At 55.8% G+C, this 22,947-nt stretch overlaps 1 protein-coding gene across 2 annotated transcripts; it reads left to right on the top strand.

Moving 5' to 3' along the window:
• Positions 1-1,854: 1,854 nt before the first annotated feature.
• DGCR8 (DGCR8 microprocessor complex subunit) lies at positions 1,855-22,744 on the top strand. 2 transcript variants are annotated; one of them, XM_058656796.1, is made up of 15 exons: positions 1,873-2,012; positions 5,591-5,790; positions 6,219-7,218; positions 7,633-7,792; positions 10,152-10,294; positions 10,452-10,719; positions 11,338-11,535; positions 13,129-13,230; positions 13,796-13,894; positions 15,085-15,167; positions 19,244-19,344; positions 19,488-19,594; positions 19,960-20,087; positions 20,653-20,766; positions 21,304-22,744. In XM_058656796.1, the coding sequence occupies exons 3-15, from the start codon at positions 6,499-6,501 to the stop codon at positions 21,385-21,387; spliced, it is 2,307 nt and encodes a 768-aa protein (XP_058512779.1). In that variant the 5' UTR covers positions 1,873-2,012; positions 5,591-5,790; positions 6,219-6,498; the 3' UTR covers positions 21,388-22,744. The 2 variants fall into 2 exon arrangements, with proteins under 2 accessions (XP_058512778.1, XP_058512779.1); XM_058656795.1 differs by lacking the exon at positions 5,591-5,790 and having other exon boundaries at positions 1,855-2,012.
• Positions 22,745-22,947: the final 203 nt, after the last annotated feature.

Raw genomic sequence — 22,947 nt, 5'->3', positions numbered from 1 at the left:
CACATGGGAGACCCAAAAGAAGCTCCTGACTTCAGATCAGTTCAGCTCTGGCCATTACAGACACCTGGGGGGTGACCCAGCAGATGGAAGATTTTTTTGTTTCTCCTTCTCTCTGATCTGACTTTCCAATAAAAAGAAATTTTTATCTGGAAGGCAGTGATGGAAGTGGGGGGGATATCTTCCATCTGCTGGGTCATTCCAAGGCCAGGCTGAAGCCAGAAGCCAGGAACTCCATCCCGGTGTTGCACAGGGGTGGCAGGCAGCCAGGTAGCTCAGCCCTCCACTGCTGCCTGCCAGGCGCATTAGTGGGAAGCTGGATGGGAAGTGGAGCAGCTGGGACTCCAAGGGGACACTCCTGTATTGCAAGAGGCAACTTAGGTTGTCACAGTATCACCATGTGTCATTATTCTGGAGTGCTGTAAGATCTTCCACATTTCTGTAAAGGCCTAATCACCATACCGCACAACACAGTCATTTAAAGCGCACCATCTTCTTTTTGGTCAGAAACATTGGCTGGCGGCCCTGCTTTCTTGGTCCAGGCCGCATGTGCCACAGTTTCCCCGTAAAGCCATCATTTCTCCCCCTCTATAGTATCTTGGGGAGAAACTTTGCAGCCCTGTAAACAAACAAGCAAAATTTTTTTCATGTTTTTGCCCCCAATTCCCAGCACCCATGACTTTCTGCTACAGCAGGTATTACCAAAGAAGGCTGCCCAATTGGGAGATCAAGCTCTTTTTTCAGGTAGCTTCCCTCTGCAATTAAGGGCAGCAGGGCTTATTTAAGCTACTCCTTTCCCCTTTAAATTTATATTAAAAAAAATTTTTTTTGCATTCTTTCTTGCAGGGATTCTAGACATATTCTCAGCTAATGGAAAAGTGCTAGAAATAAGGACATAACACTATGAATTTCTGAGACTTGTTTCATTAAATTTTTTTTTAGTAGAAAGATATACAGACAGGAACATCATCCGATGATTTACAGATCAAGTGGCCGTGACTGGCCAGAGCTGAGCTGATCTGATCTGAAGCCAGGACGGAGCCTCTTCTGGGTCTCTCACCTGGTTGCAGGATCCCAAGGCTTTTGGCTGTCCTTGACTGCTTTCACAGGCCACGAGCAGAAAGCTAGATGGGAAGTGAGGCTACTGTGATTAGAACTGGTTCCCATATGGGATCCCGGTGCATGCAAAGCGAGAACTTTAACCGCTAGTCTACTGTGCTGGGCCTGACTTGTTTCATTAAAAAACAAACAAACAAAAAACACCTATTTTTTAAATTTGAAGGCCAGGAGTTACAGAGGAAGCATGTACCCTCTCCCCCAAAAGGCTGCAATTGGTCCAGGCTCTGCTAGGACAAAGCCTGGAGATTGTTCCAGGTCTCCCACGTGGATGCATGGGTCCAAGCACCAGAGCCCATGCTCTGTGGGCTTTCCCAAGCCATAAGCAGAAAGGTAGATGGGAAGTGGAGCAGCAGAGACACGAACCAGAGCCACCATGGGAGGTCGGCACCGCATGCAAAGGCCCAGCATGCTAAGACAAGGTATCGACGCTTTACAAGGTTTTTTAATAGCGTGGCCACATATGGGTGGTCCCCTAGGCCTCCTTCCCGCCCGAGGGGACCCCCTCAGTCACTGTGCCCGCCGCAGCCCGCCCGCCCCGCTTCGGGAGCCCCACGCCCCGCCCGCGGAAGCCATCCTCAGCAGTAGCTAGCTCTGCTGGAGTGCGACCGTTCGCGGGGCCTCCGCGTCGGCCTCAGCCTCAGCGCCAGGTCCCGCCCCCGCGCGTCCCGCGCCGCCGATTGGCGGGTCCGCACGGCTCCGCTCCGAGTGCGGGGCGGCGGCGCACGGGGATTGGCCGCGCGCCACCAAGGCCCGCCCTCCGCTCGGCCGGCGCGCCTGGCGGCTCCCGCCGATCGGGGAGAGCCTGGGCGGCCTTTTTCTCTTAGATGGCGGCGGTGGCCGTGCGGTGAGGGTGTTGCCGCTGTGGCCAGGCGGCGGGCGAGCTTCGATCACCGCAGGTAGGTGCGGGGCGCGAGGGGCGCCCCGCGGGCGGGGAGGGGCCCGACGCGGCGGCCCGTGTCAGGGTGCGCCCTTCGCTCCGTCCCTGCCGACCGAGGCCGAGGCCCGGGGCCGGGGCCGGGGCCCGGGCTTGCGGGCGGGGCGCGGGGCGGGGACGCGGGCCGGGTCGGGCCACGCGGAGCCCCGGCCTTTGTGAGGCAACATGGCCGCAAGCAGCGCAGGGCCCGCCGGGGCCGGGCCTCCGGCTTGGGAGAGCCCCTTGCTTGCTGGGCCCGAAGGCGGGAAAGGTGTGGACAGGGCCCGCGCTTGCCCTGGAGCCTGTCTTTCTTTGTTTTGATACAGTTTGGAAACCCGGTTAGTCGCGGGAATCGTTTTATTTTTTCCATCGGTTCAAATGCTCGTGCATTCTGAGTTGTCCTGTCGGCAGTAGGGAATGTGGTTTTAGCGTTAACGGGGAGCGTGGTAGAGATGGATGAAACGCGGCAACCTGTTGATGGGCTGGCCCTGTCCCGGGTCCCCCGGGGTGGCTCCTGGTAGGAGAGCCCGATTTGCCATGTTTGCATGCATGCATGCACGGACCTTGTTCCCTGGCTGCCCGGCAGCCAGCGTCCACCCCTCTTGGAAAGAAGCCGAGCCCCGTCTCCCCTCTTTTAGACCCCTTGTCGGCTCTCAGGACCGCAGGCCGACCACTCCGCCGAGGGCGACAAAAGGGGCGGATGAGGTCATAACTGCGGCTGGGAGATGACCCCGAGGAAGCTAGCCGCGGCCATTGGCCCTGGCACGTGAGCTTTGTTGGCAGCCCAGCCAGCGCTGGTTTGAGCCAGGGGCCAGGGGAGCTTAGGGTGCATCCGTGTGCCCCTCCACGCTGAAGGGCCAAGTTGCTTGAGCCCGTTGTGGCGGGGCACTGCAGGGAGTGCTTTGCTTAGTCTGTGGCAAGGCGACCTTGGATTTGGGAATGTGAGCTCCCCTGTTGCGTGGTCTCTTCCGGCCTCCTGGCTTTAGCCACAGCTTTCCTGGGTGTCTGTTCCGCTTCTTTGGCCTGGCTCCCAGCTGAGCTACAGCCTCTTGTGACTTGGAAAGTGGAGCTGCCCTGTCCGCCATGGCCTCTCCCACACCTAGATGGGTTTCTGCTCCCTCCTCCTCGCGCCTTCACTTGTCCCTTCCTGCAGCGTTAGGCCCCTAGCCTTCTTGCCTCCCACCTTCAGCCCTACCCTCTCCCTTGGTTGTTGTTGGGTGTTTTTTTTTTTTTTTAACTACTCAAAGTGACGCTTTATGCCATGTGAATGTGCCAGGGTGCTTACTTCATGAAGGGGGTTGTAGACAATGGAATCAAAAGACGAGTCTCTTAATCCCTTCCCCAAATTTTGCAATGTCTGCATATGTAGGAGTTTAAAAAAAAAATTGGTGGAAAGTGAGAAACTGTGAATGGACTGCAAAAGTCTCTATTTCGAAATCTTTTTTACAAAGATGCATTGGAGAAGGGAGAGAAACCCCACCTGTTTGGTTTACTCCCCAGCTGGGTATCTGTGATGACTGCGGCCAGGGCTGGGCCCAAACCCGGGTGCAGCTGGGAGCACATGCCGGCCCTCCCCCATCAGTGGTAGGAACCCAGCCACATGGACTCCCGTTGCTGCCTTCTGGGATCCATATAAATGAGAAACTGGGACCAGGAGTTGGAGACGGGCACCAGCCCAGCTACTTTGCTATGAGACATGGTTGTCCAACGCTAGGCCAGATACTGTTACTCCCCCTTTTAAAAATTTACTTGAGAGGGAGGGAGACAGAGCTTGCCCCTGCTGGTTCTCTCCAGCACCTCAGGCTGGGGCCAGGAGCTGGGTGTTTGGTCTGAGTGGCAGCAAGCCTGCTACTGTTGCTTCCCAGTTGGTGCATCTGCAGGAACCAGGAATGAGGAGCTAACCCTAATCCATTGTCAGGGTTGGGAACTGGGAACGTCCTTAGCCATTGCTCCTGCCCCAGACTTAACCTCTGATCTCGCTTTTCTGCAAACTTTGTGACATCCCTTTGTGAACATCTGTGGCTGGACAGACCTAAAGGCCAGCCAGCCTGGGGTGGTGAGGCTGCTCGTCCCCTTCCTAGTTAGCTGTGTGGCCTTCTGTGTGAGAGCTGCCAGGAGTTCAGATATATGGGCCGTGGGATGCCGTCCTTTGTCCTCTGGCGTATCTCTCAGGTGGAGACTGCCAGGCCATGCTCACCAGTGCCGGGCCACAGCACGCTGCTGTCCCAGGGCCTTAACTTGTCCTCTTGTCGCCACTTGGAATGTCTCCTGTCCCTGCAGTACTGCTGCCCCAGCTCCCAGTCCCCCACCTGTGGGTGGCGGCCTCTGGGCCCCCTTCCGGAGCCACCTCCCCTTCCCCAGCCTTTCTCTGCTGTGCTTCACCATGCCAATGCTGCCCTTGCATTCCTCCTGCTGCCTTGTGAGCCCGGTGGGGCGGGGGTGTTATCTGTCCCTTGTCCCCAGGCAGCACACCCTGCTGCCAACTGGAGCCATCTTTGTTGCCCTTGTTGCTTCACGCTTCTGCACTGGCTGCTTCTCTGGTTTATCTCCAGTCCCTCCACCTCCTTTGTCACTTTTTTTTTTTCTATTCCCAAATCACTGAGGGGCTTACCAGGGTCTCAGGGGGTTTGGGTCGCCTTTGTCATTGGTGTATGGGAGAGGGAGTGCTGAGCTGCCTCTCTTTGGAAGTAACCTCTCTCATCTGCAGAAGACTGGCTTGGCTCTGCCCTGTGGCCCTCGGGGCTAGCCTGGCTGAGCCTCCTCGGCCCCTGCTGCGCTGTCTTCCCTCCATCTCGGGCACCTGTGGTGGCCACCCCTTGGCTGGGGGGAAGTAGAGTGACAGTGTGGCACAGCGCCCTTCCAGCTGTGTCCAGGCCAGTGGGGAGGGGAGTGGCCCTGCCTCGCTCCGAGGGCGCAGTTAGTGGATGGTGGTTGAGTGAATTAAGTAAACCAAAGCGGGGATCTGCCTCTCGTGTTGTGTGCCCTCCAAGCGCAAGCGCCGCGGCTAAACTCGTTCAGCGTGCGACGGCTGCTGCCTCCTGTTCTTCCCGGGGTTTGTGGGGTGTGCGTTGGTCCGCGCCGCCGCTGCTGCCGCCGCTGAGGAAGCTGTCCCACGTGGGTGTGGCGTGCACGTGCATATACACCGGTGCTCATGGCATGTGCATGTGTGTTTGTGAGCATGCGTGTGTGCGCGTGTGCCTGCATGTGTTCCTGGTCTGACGACCACCCTTCTTCCTGCCCCACCTCCACCTTGTCCCACCCCCTCTTTTTATGCGTCCTCTCTAGTGAAGTTTCTTGAGGGGGGCTCCTTCCCCTCCATTCGGGCTGGGTGTTGGAATGCCCGTGTCCCTCCCAGCAGGACTTTGGTGGCCTCCAGCTCCTTCTTTGCACTGCTGTTGGGTCCTGTGACGCCATTCTTCGCACCTGCAGGGTCCCCTCTCATGCTGTGATCCCCATGCCTGACCTGGTACCACCAGCAGGCTGCTGCTTCAAGTGGGGCCCTCTGTGCCTTGGTTCTGTCTGAACCCCCCCCCCCCCACTCCCTGCCCCCTGCCCCTGCAGGCTCCCTTCCCCCACAGCCACCTGCCCCTCTCCTCTCCTGGGAACAGAACTGTGCCTCCACCTCTGGCGACCTCGGCCGTTGCATCACTGCCCCCGTCCACGTGCCGCGCTGGGGTCCCGGGGTGGCCGTGCCTGGCCATGCTCTGAGACCCCCTAGTGCCTGAGGGTCTCGCGCGTGTCCTCTGACCCAGCCCTCGCAGGTGAGTGGATTGATGACCCTGATGGCCAGAGGGAGCCCCTACATGACAGCTGTTCCCGAAAGAAAGGGCGGCCCCCCACCCCATGCGGGCTCAGGTTGCACGCCGAGTCAGGGGGTGCTGCCCTGAAGGTCAGCATAAATTATTATTATTTTTTTTAAATCTTTGTCCAGCTTTAGAATTATGTTCTTTTTGCTCGTTTGAAGTTAAGAATGTGGGGAATTAATAAAATATTTAGCTTCAGGTGCAAATTACAATTTAGCCTCTGAGGAAAGCAAGAGAAGTTAGCATGTTCCTATGCCTGCGAGTTTCTCCCAGGGAGAGCTATTTTAAGCTCCTAATACAGTGAGCAGCGCCTGGTGCTTCACTTGGTGTCAGGGAGGCGCACGGCACCTGTCATTTCGTGACGGTATTTTTAAATTTCTTTGCAGGTGGAAGAAGAGAGGTGCCACTTTGGCATGAAGACCGAGTCGCTTAGTCGTCAGTCATTTAAGCTGAGTGCATTGTGATTTCCAATAATTGAGGCAGTGGTTCTAAAAGCTGTCTACATTAATGAAAAGAGCAATGTGGCCAGCTTGACTAAACCGCCAGCGTGCGCAACGCGGCCAGGACGGCCCCGGGTGTCGACGGACTCGTGCATGTTAGCTGTAGAGATATATGTGAGGTGTTTTAGAACTCTGGTCTCTTAAAGTAGTCTTAAGCGCTTTTACTATGGAGACGTGTGAGAGTGCCTCTCCGCTCGCGCGTGAGGCCACAGGAGAAGCGGTGACGGAGAACCGAGCTTGCCCCTTCCTGGCGCCGCCCCGTGAACAGTCTCCACCACCTCCCCTGCAAACGTCCAGTGATGCAGAGGTAATGGACGTTGGCTCTGGTGGTGATGGACAGTCCGAACCCCCTGCTGAGGACCCATTCAACTTCCACGGAGCGTCACTTCTCTGCAAAGGATCCTTCTCTAAGGGCCGCCTCCTCATAGACCCGCACTGCAGTGGCCGCAGCCCGCGCACCGCCCGGCACGCACCTGCGGGCCGCAAGTTCTCCCCTGACCTTAAGTTACTTAAGGATGTAAAGATTAGCGTGAGCTTTACCGAGAGCTGCAGGAGTCAGGACAGGAAGGTGCTGTACACGGGAGTGGAGCGCGACGCTCGGGCCGAGTGCGGCCCGCTCCTTAGTCCCGTCCGTGGAGACGTGCATGCTTGTGCCTTTGGCGGGGGCGTCGGGAACGGGGTAGGCCTGGGGGGTGAGAGCGCGGATAAGAAGGATGAGGAGAGTGAGCTGGAGCAGGAAAAGAGAGTGGAGTACGCAGTGCTCGATGAGTTAGAAGATTTTACTGACAATTTGGAGCTAGATGAAGAAGGAGCAGGCGGGTTCACGGCCAAAGCGATCGTTCAGAGAGACAGAGCGGACGAAGAGGCCTTGAACTTCTCCTACGAGGTATGTTGGTGGCCCCTCCCTCAGAGGGCTCTGAGGCAAAACCTCAGAAGGAAGGGGGGGCAATGGCAGCATTGGGGAATATGGGGAAGTTGAAAGCCCAGCACAGCTCCCCAAGGGAGCCCTGGCTGTGAAGAGCTTGGGGGTGCTCCTGCCCAACCTGAGCGTGGCTAGTCTATGCTGCTGGCACCCCTGACCCTCCCCCCCACCAGCACCTTGGCGGGGTGGGCTGGCCTGCTGGTCTGCCACTGTTTGTTTTCAGATGGTCACGTGCCCTAAGAACACAGCTGGGGCCCCCCTTGTTGTGTGTGGGGGGGTCTCCCCTTTCTGACTATGGTCTCCCGGATGCTGCCAAGCTTGCTGTGGTGCCGGAGCATGAGTACTGGGTCAGTGGGGTCTGAACACTGTGTTTTGTAGGATGACTTTGACAACGATGTGGATGCCCTGCTGGAGGAAGGCCTCAGCGCTCCCAAGAAGAGGCGGCTGGACGAGAAGTACGCAGGGGACAGTGACCATGCGTCCGACGGCGAGACGAGCGTGCAGCCGATGATGACCAAGATTAAGACAGTGCTCAAAAGTAAGTGGGTCAGGAAGTCACGCCGGCGTGCAGGGCCATCGGAGGGCAGCCTCTCCTTGGCCAGGGTGGACAGCTGTCAGGGTAGAGGCACAGTTGTGTGTGCTGAGGAGAGAGCAGCAGGGCACAGGGCGTGCAGCCCAGGGGCTGACCCAGAGAGGGTGTGCACAGTGCACAGCGCGGAGCGGAGGGCATTGTGCAGGGGTTTTGGGGAGGGGCTGTCAGGAATGGACCCCGAGGAGAGGTTGCTGGCGTGTGCCAGGAGAGAGCTTGACCAGTAATCAGGGGATGTGAGGGACCGAGACCCAGACGGGGGAGCTTGGCCGCCGTGGTCTCAGTGCTGCCTCTGCCTGGTATCCCAGCAAGCCACCAGATGCAAGCAAACCTGGCCCTTGTTTTAATTTTGGAAAGCAGTGTTCCTGGAACCTCAGCATGGCAAGTATGCTTTAGGTGGCTCCGGGTGGAAGCTGGCTAGGTGGGCAGGAACAGGTATGGTAGATTTAGTGGGGGGAGCAGTCGGGAGAGGTGAAGGTACCTTGGAGCATTGTGGTGGCACGGGTGGGCTCAGTAGAGGGCTGAGGAGATGCCTGGGGCCCAGGCACAAGGAGGGAAGTCCCAAGGCTGAGGGTGAGCTGCCAAAGTTAAGGCAGCAGGACGACTGGGAGGAAAGGATGGGGCTGGTGACACTAAGTGCCACCCTCCAGCCCCAGGGGCACAGGTCAGCAGAGGGGCACAGGGTTGGGCAGTGGCTAATGCCCGGGTCTGTGGCAGCACCTCAGGGCCTCTTCCTGTGGTTTGGACAGTCTCACTCTTGGCAGGTCAGCCACGTCAGTGCAGTGTCCCTGGCTGGCCCCAGCCACAGCAGAGCCTCGTCCTGCTGCACAGGCAACCAGACAAACCAGTGGCTACCCCCTTCACTGAGTAGCAGCCCGTGCCTGCCGTGGTCCCATGTTGCGTGGCTCTGTGTTCTGTTAGCTTTTCTTTTGTGTCTTTAAAAAACAAAAACAAAATAGTTATTTTCTTTATTCCAAAGGTAAAGCAGCAGATTGAGAGGGAGAGACAGAGAGATCTTGCGTCTCTGGTTACTCTGCAAATGGCCACAGTAGCCCAGGCTCAGCCAGGCTGAAGCCAGCAACCAGGAATTCCCACCTGGTCTCCCACACGGTGGCAGGTGCTTGGGCACTTGGGCCATCAATTGCTGCTTTCCCAGGCGCCTTAGCAGGAAGCTGGGACTTAAACTGGTACTCCAGTATGGGATGCTGGCACTGCATACAGCAGCCTTATATGCTGCACGACTCCAGCCCCTCTTAGCTTTCTCTCCTGACTTAGTGCAGAGTAGCATAGGTCATAGAGAGAGGGCCCCGTGTGTGTGCGCTCGCCTAGCCTGTCCTGCTTCCTCCAGGAGTGCCGGCTGATGATGCCTGTGTGCAGGTGTGCAGAGGCGGGGGCTGCTGGGCAGGGAACCAGCCCTTGAGGCGTGACTACCTTGCTCTGAATGACTGACACTTTTTTCATCTTCTATGGGCTTCCCCCCTCCTTTGTTACTTAATTATTCCCAGTACCTATGAGAAAAATTTTGGCTAAATCTTATTTCAATCAGGTCTTTGAATGGCAGGTGTCAAATCAGTAATGATTAAATACCTTTTCCTCTCGACCCCCTGTAGCAAAGCAGAAGGAACAGTGGAAACAGTGCCTTACAGCTGACCTACATCTGTTAGCTCGGAGCATGTGCTGGGGAGAACCTGTGGCTCCATTACAAACATGCTGGAGGGGCCGGCATGATAGCCTAGTGGCTAAGTCCTCCCCTTGTCAGGATCCCATATGGGCTCTGGTTTGTATCCCAGCTGCTCCACTTCCCATCCAGCTCCCTGCTCATGGCCTGGGAAAGCAGTTGAGGACAGCCCAAAGCCTTGGGACCCTGCACCCGTGTGGGAGACCCGGAAGAGCTCCTGGCTCCTGGCTTTGGATTGGCTCAGCTCTAGCTGTTGCGGCCGCTTGGGGAGTGAAGCATTGGATGGAAGATCTTGCTCTCTGTCTCTCCTCCTCTCTGCATATCAGCCTTTCCAATAAAAATAAATCTTAAAAAAAAAAAAAAAAGATCTCCCATCTCCTGGTTCAGTTCCTAAATGGCCGTGGCAACTGGGGCTGGACCAGGCCAAAGCCAGGAACCCAGAACTGTGTCTGTCTCCTCCGTGGGTGGCAGGGTCTGAGCACTAGGACCGGGCCGTCTTCTCCTGAGAACCCACGAGAGTGGTCCTGTGTCCCCTAGGCACTCGGGGCGGGGACTCCCTAAACCGTGTCTGACCTGCTGCCCTGTGTGTGTGGATGAGCTGATCGTGGGATGTCCTCACCTTCCCCGCAGGTCGTGGCCGCCCACCCACAGAGCCGCTCCCCGACGGCTGGATCATGACATTCCACAACTCCGGCGTGCCCGTGTACCTGCACCGCGAGTCCCGGGTGGTCACCTGGTCCAGGCCGTACTTCTTGGGAACGGGAAGCATACGGGTAGGGGAGACATGAGTCATGCGTTTAGGCTTGTAAGTTCTCAGACTGAGACCTAGGCGCCTGTCCCGAGTGCACACAGAGGCCGGTGGAAGGCATCGCAGTGCCAGGCCCATGGGGTCGGCCTCTGTCATTCATGGCGCGATCTCACTGTCCACAGAAACACGACCCTCCTCTGAGTAGCATCCCTTGCCTGCACTACAAGAAAATGAAGGACAACGAGGAGCAGGAGCAGAGCCAGGAGCGCAGCCCCAGTGGGGAGGTGTCCCCCACCAAACCCCTGAGCCGATCCGCAGAGCTCGAGTTTGCACCGGAAGAGCCCGACTCGGGGCCCCAGGATGAGAAAGATGGCCTGGGGGCCGAGGCAGCGGCCGGGGCCCTCGGGCAGGTGAAGGCCAAGGTGGAAGTGTGCAAGGATGAGTCGGTGGGTGAGTTCCTGAAAGCCTGCCCATCTCCTTTCCTCCTGTGGTCCTGGGGTGTCTCTGTGGGTCCCAGGCCCACCCGGCTGCGCTGCCCTGTACGTGGTGCTGGCAGTGGCCCTAGTGCTCTTGGGCTGTTTGAGAGCTGGTGCCCGGGTGCTGTGTCCTGCTTGTCCCGATGGGTTCTGAGAGGCCTCCTGGGCCCCAGGCTCACTACTGACGAAACGCACCTCTCCTTAGACGGTTCCCATCTCTCAGCCCTGCAGCTGGCTCTCTGAAGGCGCAGTGGTCTCTCATTCTCCCTCCCTCTCTGTCAGCTCAGTTCTGTCCGTCCAAATCTGGGTTCCACCTCAGGGCTGGGGGCTTGACTTCCCTTCTCAGGGCGTCTGTTTGGCTCTGGTCTCTGACAGAGTTGTGTGTGGTGGGAGCAGGCATGTGCCAAGGCCCTGGGGCAGGGAGCTCCAGGAGGTAGGGGTGTATGTGTGTGTGTGTGTGTTCTTGTTCTCGCTCCAAGTGAAGCAAAAAGGCACCAAAAGTGCTTCTATCAGAAGACCTTGAGCCGAGAGAATAAACATTTCTGGGCCGCAGGACCCCCAAAGCATTGAGCTCCCTGGCCAATCCCAACAGATCTGGAGGAATTTCGGAACTACCTGGAGAAGCGCTTTGACTTTGAGCAAGTCACTGTGAAAAAGTTCCGGACCTGGGCCGAGCGGCGGCAGTTCAACCGCGAAATGAAGCGGAAGCAGGCCGAGTCCGAGCGGCCCATCCTGCCTGCCAATCAGAAGCTCATCACTTTGTCAGTGCAGGATGCACCCACCAAGAAAGGTGAGTCCACTCTCCCCCAACACACAGCTTTTGTTGTTGTTGTTGTTTTTAAGATTTATTTATTTTTATTGGGACGTTAGAAATACAAAGAAGAGGAGAGACAGAAAGAGAAAAAGATCCTCTGTCTGCTGTTTCACTCCCCAAGTGGCTGCAATGGCCAGAGCTGAGCAGGTCAGGAGCCAGGAGCTTCCTCTGGGTCTCCCATGTGGGTGCATGGTCCCAAGGCTTTGGGCTGTCCTCTACTGCCTTTCCAGGCCACAGGCAGGGAGCTGGATGGGAAGTGGGGCCACCAGGATTAAAACCAGCACCTATATGGGATCCCAGTGCATTCAAGGCAAGGACTTTAGCTGCCAGGCTACTACACCAGGCCCCACACAACTTTTTAAAAAATGTATTTTAATTTTATGTATTTGAAATATTTATATAGAGAGAGATCTTTATCTGCTGGTTCACTCCTAAAACAGCCACTGTGGTTGGGGCTGGAGCAGGCTGAAGCCAGGAGACAAGAGCTTCCAGCTGGGAACAAAGGCACAATCACTTGGGCCATCCTCCAGTGCTTTCCCAGGCATGTTAGAAGAGAGCTGGTCACACTGGGGACCCCTAGGATGGCATCCCTGGGTACTGGTGCCGTTTGGCAGCTGGTAGCAGCCCTCTCCTCTTCTCCCTCCCTCCCTCCAGATACAGGAAGAAAAAAAAATTACAGAAACAATGGTCTTATCTACTTTTCCTCCAATCCTAGACCCTTCCCAGCCTAATCGGTGGTCCACAAGGGCGTCCATCCCTCTTTAACTCTGTAAACATCATCAAAAGCAGAGAAGGGAGCTGGACTTTTGTTGTTGTTTTTATTTGTTAATTTGTAATATTGTTTATGTAGTTGAGCGGGATACATGCCCATGTGGACCTCTGACTACAGTGGGAAGGGGTGAGGCGTGGAGAAAGGTGGGTGGGACAGATGTTTCCGTTTTTTTTCCTTCTGTGTCCCCGGGGGGCAATAAGGGGAGGGGGCCGTTCCCTGCTGTCTGACTACATCAGCACGCACAGGGAAGTGGAATTGTAAGTGGAGCAGCCAGGATTCAAACAAGCACCCATATGGGATGTTGGCACTGCGGGCGGCAGCCTGAGTTGCAGTGCTCCAGAGGTGGTCCCTTGTGAGTCCCTGGGACAGCTCATGTCAGCAGCCTGCTTCTGCTGTTAGTGTTATTTATTTATCCCAGAGTCAATGCCCTTATCTCCTGGTTTACTCCAACATGCCTACGACAGCTGGTATGGCGAGCTGAAGCCGGAGCCAGGAACTTGGTCCAGGTCTCTTACACCAGTAGGGACCTTTAGTTATTGTCACTTCCTCCCAGAGCCTGCACGAGCAGTCGGCGCTGGGAATGGAACCCAGGTGCCCCAGTGTGGGGAGTGGTAGCCTCACTGCTCAGCCCTGTGCCCACCCCCTCTTTGTACGGGTTCGGGGGGTGTATTTGGTGAATGAACTCGGGCTTCACCACAGCTCCTACAGCCCCTAGCCGCTCCTTGACCGGGTGGGCACTTGCTGGCCCCTCACAGCCCCCTCCATTGCTGCGGGGGGCGGGGTCTTTGTTGTCACAGAGTTTGTCATCAATCCCAATGGGAAGTCGGAAGTGTGCATCCTGCACGAGTATATGCAGCGTGTACTCAAGGTCCGCCCCGTGTACAATTTCTTTGAATGTGGTAAGTGTGACCCTCCCTGCTGTAGCCCTGAAGAGCCCCCCAGGGTGCTGGCATCTGGGGGGTGGGGGGAGGCAGAAGCTGACTAGGAGCCCCTCCCCCCAACCTTTAATCCCCCGGCAAGCAAAGACTGGAGGCAAGTGTGTTGCTGACAGCTGCACCTGCCGGGAGGTGAGTGCTTCCGCTTTCCTGCCCTGGTCTTGTCGCATCCTCCTGCTGGCTAATGACCCCAGGTTGCTAGGAGTGGTCCTGAGAGGAAGGTCTCCCCACTGTGCTCTCATAGTCCTGTTCGGGGAGGAAGTGCCTCAGCCTGCTCTTGCTGGAGGGCCTGGTCTTCTGTGAGGTTTCTCAGGCTCATTGCAGGCAGCTCCACGTGTCCCAGGTCCCTTGTTTGTCCCAGCATCCCCCTCTGGGCCCTGAACACCTCTCCCTGCCTCAGGGCCCTGCAAGTGTGCATACACTTGCTGTCCCCAGGGTGGCTGCTGGGGTGGCCAGAGCGTGTGAGTGTGTGCAGGTTCATGACTGTGCCTTGACAAGGATGTTTAAAACAAGTCATTTTGCTTTTAAGAGAACCCAAGTGAGCCTTTTGGTGCCTCGGTGACCATTGATGGTGTGACTTACGGCTCTGGAACTGCAAGCAGCAAGAAACTTGCGAAGAATAAAGCTGGTAAAGTGCCTGCCCAGGGGACAAGAGCCCCATCCCTTGGTTTGGGGGAGCGAGGCTGTAGCCCCAGTTGCCTGGGGCGGGGTGGGGACATAGCACGTCTGTCTTGTTAATGTCTTTACCTACTTTGACTTTTCAAATTACATTCTCACTGGCAAAGACTCAAGTGGAGTGACATGCACGCTGGGTGAGAGTGAGACCAGTCTCCAGCCCACACGCTGGGGCCGGTGGGCTGAGCTAGCTGCAGCTGCAGCTGACCCATGTGTGGGCTGACGCCTTCCCGAGTGGTTAGACCCATCTGCATATGGCCCTCCTGCTTCCAGAGTGCCCACTCGTGGCACTGTTCAGCTCCACGCTGCCACCGGTGTGTTCTGGTCCATGCCCTCGGCTGCTGCTTCCCAGCCCAGCCCTGTGAGCAGCTAGTCTCCTCTGTCTAGAACCTTGTGTCCTCTGAGGGTCCCCCAGGCCCCTGCACCCTCAGCTCCATCCTTGGGGTTTTCTCCTATTGGTATGTTGTCTTCCAGAACTGTCTGCCCTGCTTGGTCTTGCTGGGTCCTAGGGCAGGCAGGGGGTTTTCTGTTCCTGGGAAACCGTGTCCCTTCACGTTGCTGTCTTTGAATGATGCGTGCTGAGGTCTGTCAGAGACCTGTCCGTGTCATGTTCACCCCCATCCTTCCTTCTGCACGGCTGGTCTGGGCTCGTAGACCTGCTGCAGGCACCAGGAAGAGCCCCTTCTCTGTTTTGGGGGAGATTCTGCCTAGAAGACTTGAGCTCAGCCCATTGACTGCCAGCGGGGCTTAGTGTGGGGGTGGTGACTTCTTCAGCACGGACATGCCATGGCTCCCCTCTGCGGGGTGGCTTTCCTCCTCATTGCCACCTTGGTGTGTGGGAATCTGCTTCCTCTTCGGGAGTAGCCTGAGCTGTGAGCCCCTCGTCACCAGGTCAGTGACAGCCTGTGCTCAGGTGCTGTCTGCCTGCTGGACCCCGCACACGCTGGCCCCCCGCCCCTGGGTCTGGAACCCTGCAGTAGTAGCCAGCTGTCAGCTGCACTCCTGGGACCAGGTCCTACTGTGCTATTGCCCCATTAATCACCAAAGACTTTCCTGTAGGACAGACCTGAGCCTGTCGCAAGGGCCAGTGGGGTGGAAGGCGGCGCCTGGGCCCTCACCCTCAGGCTGCTTTTTTCTCCACAGCCCGAGCCACACTGGAAATCCTCATACCTGACTTCGTGAAACAGACCTCCGAGGAGAAGCCCAAAGACAGTGAGGAGCTGGAGGTGAGTGGGGGGCTGTGACCACCCACGGGCTGTGCTGGCACCCGCTGCTGGGCACTCTGCTGGGTGATTCAGCCCTGTGTTGTGCCATACCCAGGGTGGTGGGAACGCGCCTTGGGGCAGGGTGAACAGCAGGTGTGTCTAAGTGCCACTGGAGAATGCCAGGACGTGGAGGTTCTTTTGTCCACCAAGATGTCCAACCTTTGAGATTGCACACACTGGATTTTTATATATTCACAGTGGTCAAGCCATGACTGCTAGCTCCTTTCAGGAAATTTTTGTCACCCCCAGAAAAGCCCCACACCCCCATACCTGTGAGCAGTCACTGCCCATTGCATCTGGTGCTGGCCACCACTGTGCTGCTCTCTGACCCTGTGTGCTCACCGATGCTGGATGCTGTGCGAGTGGAATCAGCTACCACATGGTCCGTCGTGGCGACCTCCTTCACGGAGCTGCAGCTTCTCACCAGACAGACCAAAGTTTTCTTTTATTCTTTTATTCTTGCTTTGCTAAGAACATTTATTAGGACTTAAGGTTTAACTGCTTCCGCCTCTGTTGTGATCCTGTGGCTTTTTGTTTGTCCATGTGCGTATTTTAATGTCAAACCATCTTTGCTTTCCTGGGATAAATCCTGACATTGGATGTATATATGTTGCTGGGTTTGGTTTCGTAAGGAACTTTGCATTGATCCAAGAGTTACGAGGGATGTCGGTCTGCAGTTCTGTTTTCTTCTGATGTCTTTGTCTAGCGTTGCCTTAGGGATACGCTTGCACTGGCTTCATCAATGCGCAGTGTATGGAATAGGTTACAAAGGAGCAGCTTTTCATTCTGATGATGACTTTGTCTGAAAGGGAGACCTCCCTTCTACTGATATTTGCAAATGCTCGCACCAGCCAGGGCTGGGCAGACTGAAGCTAGGAACTCCGTCTAGATCTCCCACATGGGTGACAGGGACCCAGTTCCCGAGTGCCACCTGCTGCACTGACAGGAAGTTGAGTCGGGGTGAGCCTGGGCACGCAGTGTGGGAGACAGCTGTCCTGGGCAGCGTGCTGCTCTGACCACCTGGACAGACGTCCATCTCTGCTGATCGTGAGTTAAATTTATGGCCCAGGCTTTTCTTCATTTTTTTCGTTGTCAGGGCATATTATTGTTTGAGACTTCTGATATTTCCTAGTAAACAAAAGAACCTCAAACATAAAAGCGTTTGAAAACTAGGACCTCAGATTTAACTGGATACTAAACAGGGCTTTGGAAAGGAAATGCGCTTGCCAACTGTAATAGTTCCAAAGATTAAATTTGATAAAGTAGTGTTCAATGTCTACTTGCCCTAAAATGACTTTTGGAACCACTAATTAGGTCTAAGCATCCTTCGCGGTTTCTAGAAGTAGTAGGATACATTATGTTTAGCTTCATGTGAAGATTTATAGTCACTGATTTCTTACTTGACTTTTTAAGATTTATTTATTTTAATTGGAAATGCAGATGTATAGAGAGGAGAGACAGAGATCTTCCATCTGCTGGTTCACTCCCAAAATGGCCGCAATGGCTGGAGCTAAGCCAGTCAGGAGCCAGGAGCTTCTTCTGGGTCTCTCATGCAGGTGCAGGGTCCCAAGGCTTTGGGCCGTCCTCTACTGCTTTCCCAGGCCACAAGCAGGGAGCTGGATGGGAAGTGATGCAGCCCGGATTAGACCTGGCAACCATATGGGATCCCAGCGCGTGCAAGGCAAGGACTTTAGCTACTAGGCTACTGCGCCGGGCCCAGTCCAGATTTCTTGACACCAGAGACCATCTGTGAGGGTCCCTTCCAGGACCCTGGCCTCAGGCCTATGGCCCAGTGTGATTGCAACCACCTAGAATATGTCAGGTATTTGGCCTGCCAGAGACCATTAGGACTCCTCCCCCTGCCGCCCCCACCCCCAGGACTGTGGCCTCAAACCTTGTCCAAGCTGAGTGGTGCCCTGCCAGTGCAGCACACTGGAGGCTCTGGCACCAAGCCCCTGGGCTGCCATTCCCAGGTCCACGTTTTGGTGCACTGCAGTACAGCTGGCCAAAGACCTAAGGATCCCACCAACTGGCGCGGTGGTGCTCTGGGGGTGCTGACCTAGGCTTCTGTTTAAAGTCATTTAATTATTAATTAAGTCTTACTAAATTGAGTCTATTTTTTTTTTTCTCTTTAATGTGTGTTTATTTTCATGGACTTGAAAGCCAGAGCAGGAGAGGAAATGGAGATCTCAGTGTTCCATCTGCTGGTTCACGCCTGAAACCAGGAACCCACAGCTCTGTATCTCCCTCACCTCCCTCACGGAGGGGCGTGCAGGCAGTCGCCCACGCCGGCCACCGGCAGGGAGCTGGCTCAGAAACAGCAGCCGTCCTGGAGCTGTTGCTACTATGTGGGTGCTGGCTTAGCTCGTTGCCCCACAACACCAGCTGCTGCTTGCTTCAGCCTGCCCAAGTTTTCCATTCGATCTAAGATGTTTCATTCATGGTATTGCCTTGTGATCTTTTTTTTTGTTTCTGTAAGAAGTTATAGTTCCTGCTTTTATTATTGATTTTAACCATTTGAGTCTTTTCTTGTTGAGTCTAGCTAAAATGTTATCAGTGTTGTTGGTTTTTTTCAAAGAGCCAACTTCTGGTTTTATTGTGTTTTTTCAATATTCCAACTATTTCTACTTTTAAAAACATGTTTTTAGCATTTAATTTATTTTACTTGAAAATCAAAGTTATAAGGGACAGTGGGAGAGAGCCATCTTTCATCTGCTGGCTCACTACCCAAACAGGCACGTAGTTGGAGACTGGCCACTCCAAAGCAAGGAGGCAGGATTTTTATTGATTTTTTTGGAAAGGCAGATATTCAGAGAGGAGAGACAGCTCTTCCATCTACTGTTTTACTCCGTAAGTGACTGCAACGGCCAGAACTGAGCTGATCCAAAGCCAGGAGCTTCTTCTATGTCTCCCACATGATGGAGGATGCCAACACTTTGGCCCATCCTCAACTGCTTTCCCGGGCTACAAGCAGGGAACTAGATAGGAAGTGGGACAGCTGAGAAGAATTGGTGCCCACATGGGATCCAGGTGAATATAAGGCGAGGATTTAGCCACTCGGCTACTGCCCTGGGCCCTAACTACTGGTTTCTAATTTAATTCCATTGTGACTGACGTGTGGTCTGTGTGATTTCTTGCCTGTCTTAAGACATTAGTTGGTGTGATCTGTGCAGTGTTCCCCTTTGAACACAGTGCATAGCTGCCCTGATTGGGAAATGTTGCTTTACATTATTCTTCATTCTCTTTCCTTATTGATCTTCTGCATGGTTTTTTTTTTTTTAAAGATTTATTTTTTTATTTGTATTGGAAAGTCAGATATATAGAGAGGAGAAGAGACAGAGGAAAATCTTCTGTCTGATGATTTACTCCCCAAGTGACCACAGTGGTCGGAACTGCACCGATTCAAAGCCATGAACCTGGAGCTTCTTTTGGGTCTCCCACACTGGTGCAGGGTCCCAATATTTATTGGAAAAGCAGATCAGATATACAGAGAGGACAGCAGAGAAAAAGATCTTCCGCCTTGGAGAAGGGAGACCGTCATGGCATGCATTTGTCTTGCTGTTAGTATGAGGGGATCTGTGGGCTACAGCACCCCTGTGCCTGGACCCTGCCTGTGGGTCACCTGGGTTCCCATTCACCCAGCAGTCAGGCCCTTGGTGTGAGTGGCCTCCTGCCTGTAATTCATGTGGTTCTCCTTCGCTTCCTTGCCTGTGGTTGGTGAGAGAGTTTCATCCACCCTCCGTTTCTGGGCTGCAGTCTCCTTGGGTCTCAGGCCCCTGAGAGCTTGATTTTTTTTTTTGCAAGGTCTTGGGCTTTGCTGCAGTTAGTTCAGCAAGGCAGCTCCCTGAAACTGGTGTGCCTCAGCTCTCTGCCTCATTGTCATTGGGAAGCAGTACCCCAGGCCGGTGGGCCCAGATGAGTGGGCAACCGGCTGGTGAGGGCGAGTGGTATACCCAGGGGCGGGCAGAGGAGGAGGAGACCTTGTCGGGGCTGGGGCAGCCTGCTTGGGACTCAGGAGTTCCTGCTTGGTGTTACAGTATTTTAACCACATCAGTATCGAGGACTCGCGGGTCTACGAGCTGACCAGCAAGGCTGGGCTGTTGTCTCCATATCAAATCCTCCATGAGTGCCTTAAAAGGTAGGGCAGGAACCCCCCTGGGCTGTCCTGGCACTGGGGAGGGTGGAGAAGCAGGGGGCAGCGGGCACTCCCAGAGCAGCTGCCCCTCAAGTTGTCATTCTCCGCTCCCCGTCTCATGATGCCTTGTCTGTTTTCTCTTGAAGAAACCATGGAATGGGTGACACATCCATCAAGTTTGAGGTGGTTCCTGGTAAAAACCAGAAGAGCGAATACGTCATGGCGTGCGGCAAGCACACAGTGCGCGGGTGGTGTAAGGACGCCGCCCCCTGCCCCTGTTTCCCCCACTCTCTCCTTGCACCTAAGCTCCAGCAGTGTGGGTTGGCTGCACCATCGTGGCCTCAGGCATGACTGGGGGTGCCCCCATCCCCTGCAGCTGGAGGGTGGAAACAGGGCAATCCATGGGTGAGAGGCCTCACGGAGAGGTGCTCCTGAGTGGGCTGGCTGGAGCCCCCCGAGGGCACTGACTCCTCCGTGGGTGCTGCTACTGAAGAGGAGGGAAGAGTATGGTGGAGCGGCACCGCCATGAACCTTGCATGGTGCCGGGCCGTGGGGTACTGCGCAGTGCCTCTGGGACAGCCTCTCCACGTACACGGTGCCTCTGCCCTCCTCTGACAGGCAAGAACAAGAGAGTCGGTAAGCAGTTGGCCTCTCAAAAGATCCTCCAGCTGCTGCATCCCCATGTCAAGAACTGGGGCTCCTTACTGCGCATGTACGGCCGTGAAAGCAGCAAGATGGTCAAACAGGTGACTGACGCCTCCCTTAGCTCTGCCACCACTTCTGTCCTGTAGCTCTGCCGTGGCCAGGGTCACTTCCCAAGTGTGAGTGCTGAGGGGCATGGCCTGCAGAGGTGGGCAGCTGTCCTGTGCCTAGTCGGGAACCCCAGAGGTTGGAAGGGAGCAAGGAAAGTAGGGCCTCTCCATGGTGCCGTGTTGTGGCCTGCAGAGTCGGTTGATAACCTGCTGTGTGTCCTGTCTTTGCCAAGATGAAAGGGGTGCAGGGAAGCCCTGGGGGATGGCCCTGAATGTGAGGTGAAGCTGGCACCCCATGAATGGAGGTTTGGGCTGCAGGTAGGGCGAGCTCTAGGACGGCCAGAGGGAAGCCATGTGGGTTACCAGGCCAGTTAAGGGGACTCTCAGTTCAGGACAGTGAGTTGACACATAGTCAAAGCTCTTGCCTTTACCATGTGGAGCCTGGCTTCAACCTGTGGGTGAGAGAGAAGGCTGCCCGGGTCAGGAGGCAGGGCTGGCCATGGCTGTCCCCTCGTCTGCCCTTGGGGCCAGCGCCCTGAACAAGGCCTGTGCTCCCCAGGAGACCTCAGACAAGAGCGTGATCGAACTGCAGCAGTACGCCAAGAAGAACAAGCCCAACCTGCACATCCTGAGCAAGCTCCAGGAGGAGATGAAGAGGCTGGCTGAGGAACGGGTACACACTGCTTCTCACCCTCCCCCCACAGAATGCCTGCTGCCTGGAGCCTCCTTGCACTGGCGCTTCAGCTGTGTGGTCCCTGCTTTTGTCAGGGGGCATGGGTCTCGGTTGACTCATGGGGCCAGGGCCAGTCCTGCTCAGGGCCAGGGCTGGGCTCCAGGGAAGGTTTCTGAAGCAAGTGTGGATACCCAGCCCAGATGGCCCATCAGGCTGACCGTGCTGTCAGTGCCCCAGTGCTGTCCCAGTAGCTGCACCTGACCCAGCTTAAGCCCTTCCTCCTGCTTTGGGTGGACGTGGGCCGTCTGCCTAAAGCTAGCGGGACTGGCCAGCCTGGCTCTGGGTGGAGGGCAGGAGCTGTGGGTTGCTCTCCTTGTGTTTGATGTGTGATTGTGCAGAACACATGGTGGTGAAAGGCCTTGGGAGACACTGGGCTTAGCCTGCCCAACTTCCTCCTGGCATCCATAGGCTCCCCATCTTCTGATCCTCTGGCTACACCCTCCTTGCTGACACCTCTCACCTTTGTTTTTGTTGCAGGAAGAGACTCGGAAGAAGCCCAAGATGTCGATTGTGGCGTCTGCTCAGCCCGGTGGCGAGCCCCTATGCACCGTGGACGTGTGAGCAGGTGGCATGGGCTGGGGCTGCCAGCCATACTCCCAGCAAGACTACCAGCCTCCGTAGCTGCCGCCTCTGTGGCCAGTGTTGGAGGGCCTGGGCCAGAAGCTGGGGTACACCGAACAAGCCAGCCCTGTCCGGGAGGGGCTCCAGAGGGAGGATGGACATTTTGGGACCGCCTCCCGGCAGCCTGGAAGCAGGCAGTTCCTAGGTAGCCGTAGTACCTACTATGTGTGCTGCCGCCACTGCCTGTTTTTAGTGGACATTTTCATGAGTTTTAGTGTAGTGCGCACTGGCAACCCAAGAGACTCGGACAGCAGATGAAATGAGAGCGGGCAGCCACGCCCTGTGGCTGTGGCTGGCCCACAGCGCCCAAGCTCCCGCGTAGTCAGATGGCGCCCATGGGCCCTCTCCCCTCCTGCCTCCTGTATTTTCTCTGAGAAAGATCCAGTGGTCCAAAATAAATGCAGTTTTAGCCTCAGAATGCTTTTCAGAGATCACAGGCAGGCAGGCCATCTGGAGGGCGCTGGCCTGGCCTCTCCCTGCCTGTCTTGCCAGCCTACCTGGTGCCCTGGCTGTCTCGGCTGCTTTTCTGGGTCAGTCTAAATGCTCTGCAGTCCGCCTCAACGCTGAGGCCACCGTAGTCACTGGCCTCTGGTGCCAGTTTTTTGTTTTTTTTTTTTTACAAAGATGTGTGCAGTTAAGCCCACCTGTGCAGACATCAATTTTTAAAGCTTTTATGGCATTTTAGCATTTGGAGAGAAACTTTTGCAGCAAGTAGAAAGATAAATTTGGAATCTTGCATTTTAGTAAGAGATGATATCGAAGCAGGAAATGGGGCCTCTGTGCAGCCTGGCCTGCTGCTCACTGGGCTGTTCTCCCATTCCCTGTGCTCACTGCGTGTCTACAGGGGGCTCCTTTCCCAGCACGTGGCCTAGGCTGGCTACGCTTGGGCACCGTCAGACACAGCAGCGTTGCAGTGTCACCACACCCAAGGATGCTGATGGGCCATGTGCCAGCTTCAGCATCTCCTGCACTGAGTGAATGAGTTGGCTTCTATGTGGTCCCCAGGGAAAGCTCCACATCCCACTGCTGTAATCGCTTTTGTCTTGCTTCCTGTCTGCAGCTTTGCATAGAAAATTGACGCTGACTTGCCCTTGAACAGCCAAATGCACCCAGGAGCCAAAGCCCATGCGCCTGATCCCCTGGGGCCTGGGAGCCGCACGGTGGCACTAGCACAGTGGGTTGCAGCTACCACCTCCCTCCAGCCACTGTGTGCACAGGCATGCTGGGTACTGGTGCCAATGCTGCTTGTGTGCCAGCTCTGGTTGCCTGAAGCATAAAGCAAACTGTCCAAGAGGGAGTGGCTGTGTTGCTTTCTTGTGCCCCAGGAGCCTGGGGCTTGTGGGCTATCAACTGGCCAGGCCTCTCCTAGAACCCCCCCCCCACACACACACACACAGGACAGGCACCACCTTCCACAGGAGTGGGGCTGGATTCTGGCCTTGCCTCAGCCCTTCCTGAGCCCAGCTTTAGGAAGGACCTGCCTTTAGCCAGGTGCATTGG

This window comes from Ochotona princeps, chromosome 29 (assembly GCF_030435755.1).
Source record: "Ochotona princeps isolate mOchPri1 chromosome 29, mOchPri1.hap1, whole genome shotgun sequence".
NCBI lineage: Eukaryota > Metazoa > Chordata > Mammalia > Lagomorpha > Ochotonidae > Ochotona > Ochotona princeps.
The sequence above is the reverse complement of the archived record's forward strand: the minus strand, read 5'-3'. Positions and strand labels throughout refer to the sequence as shown.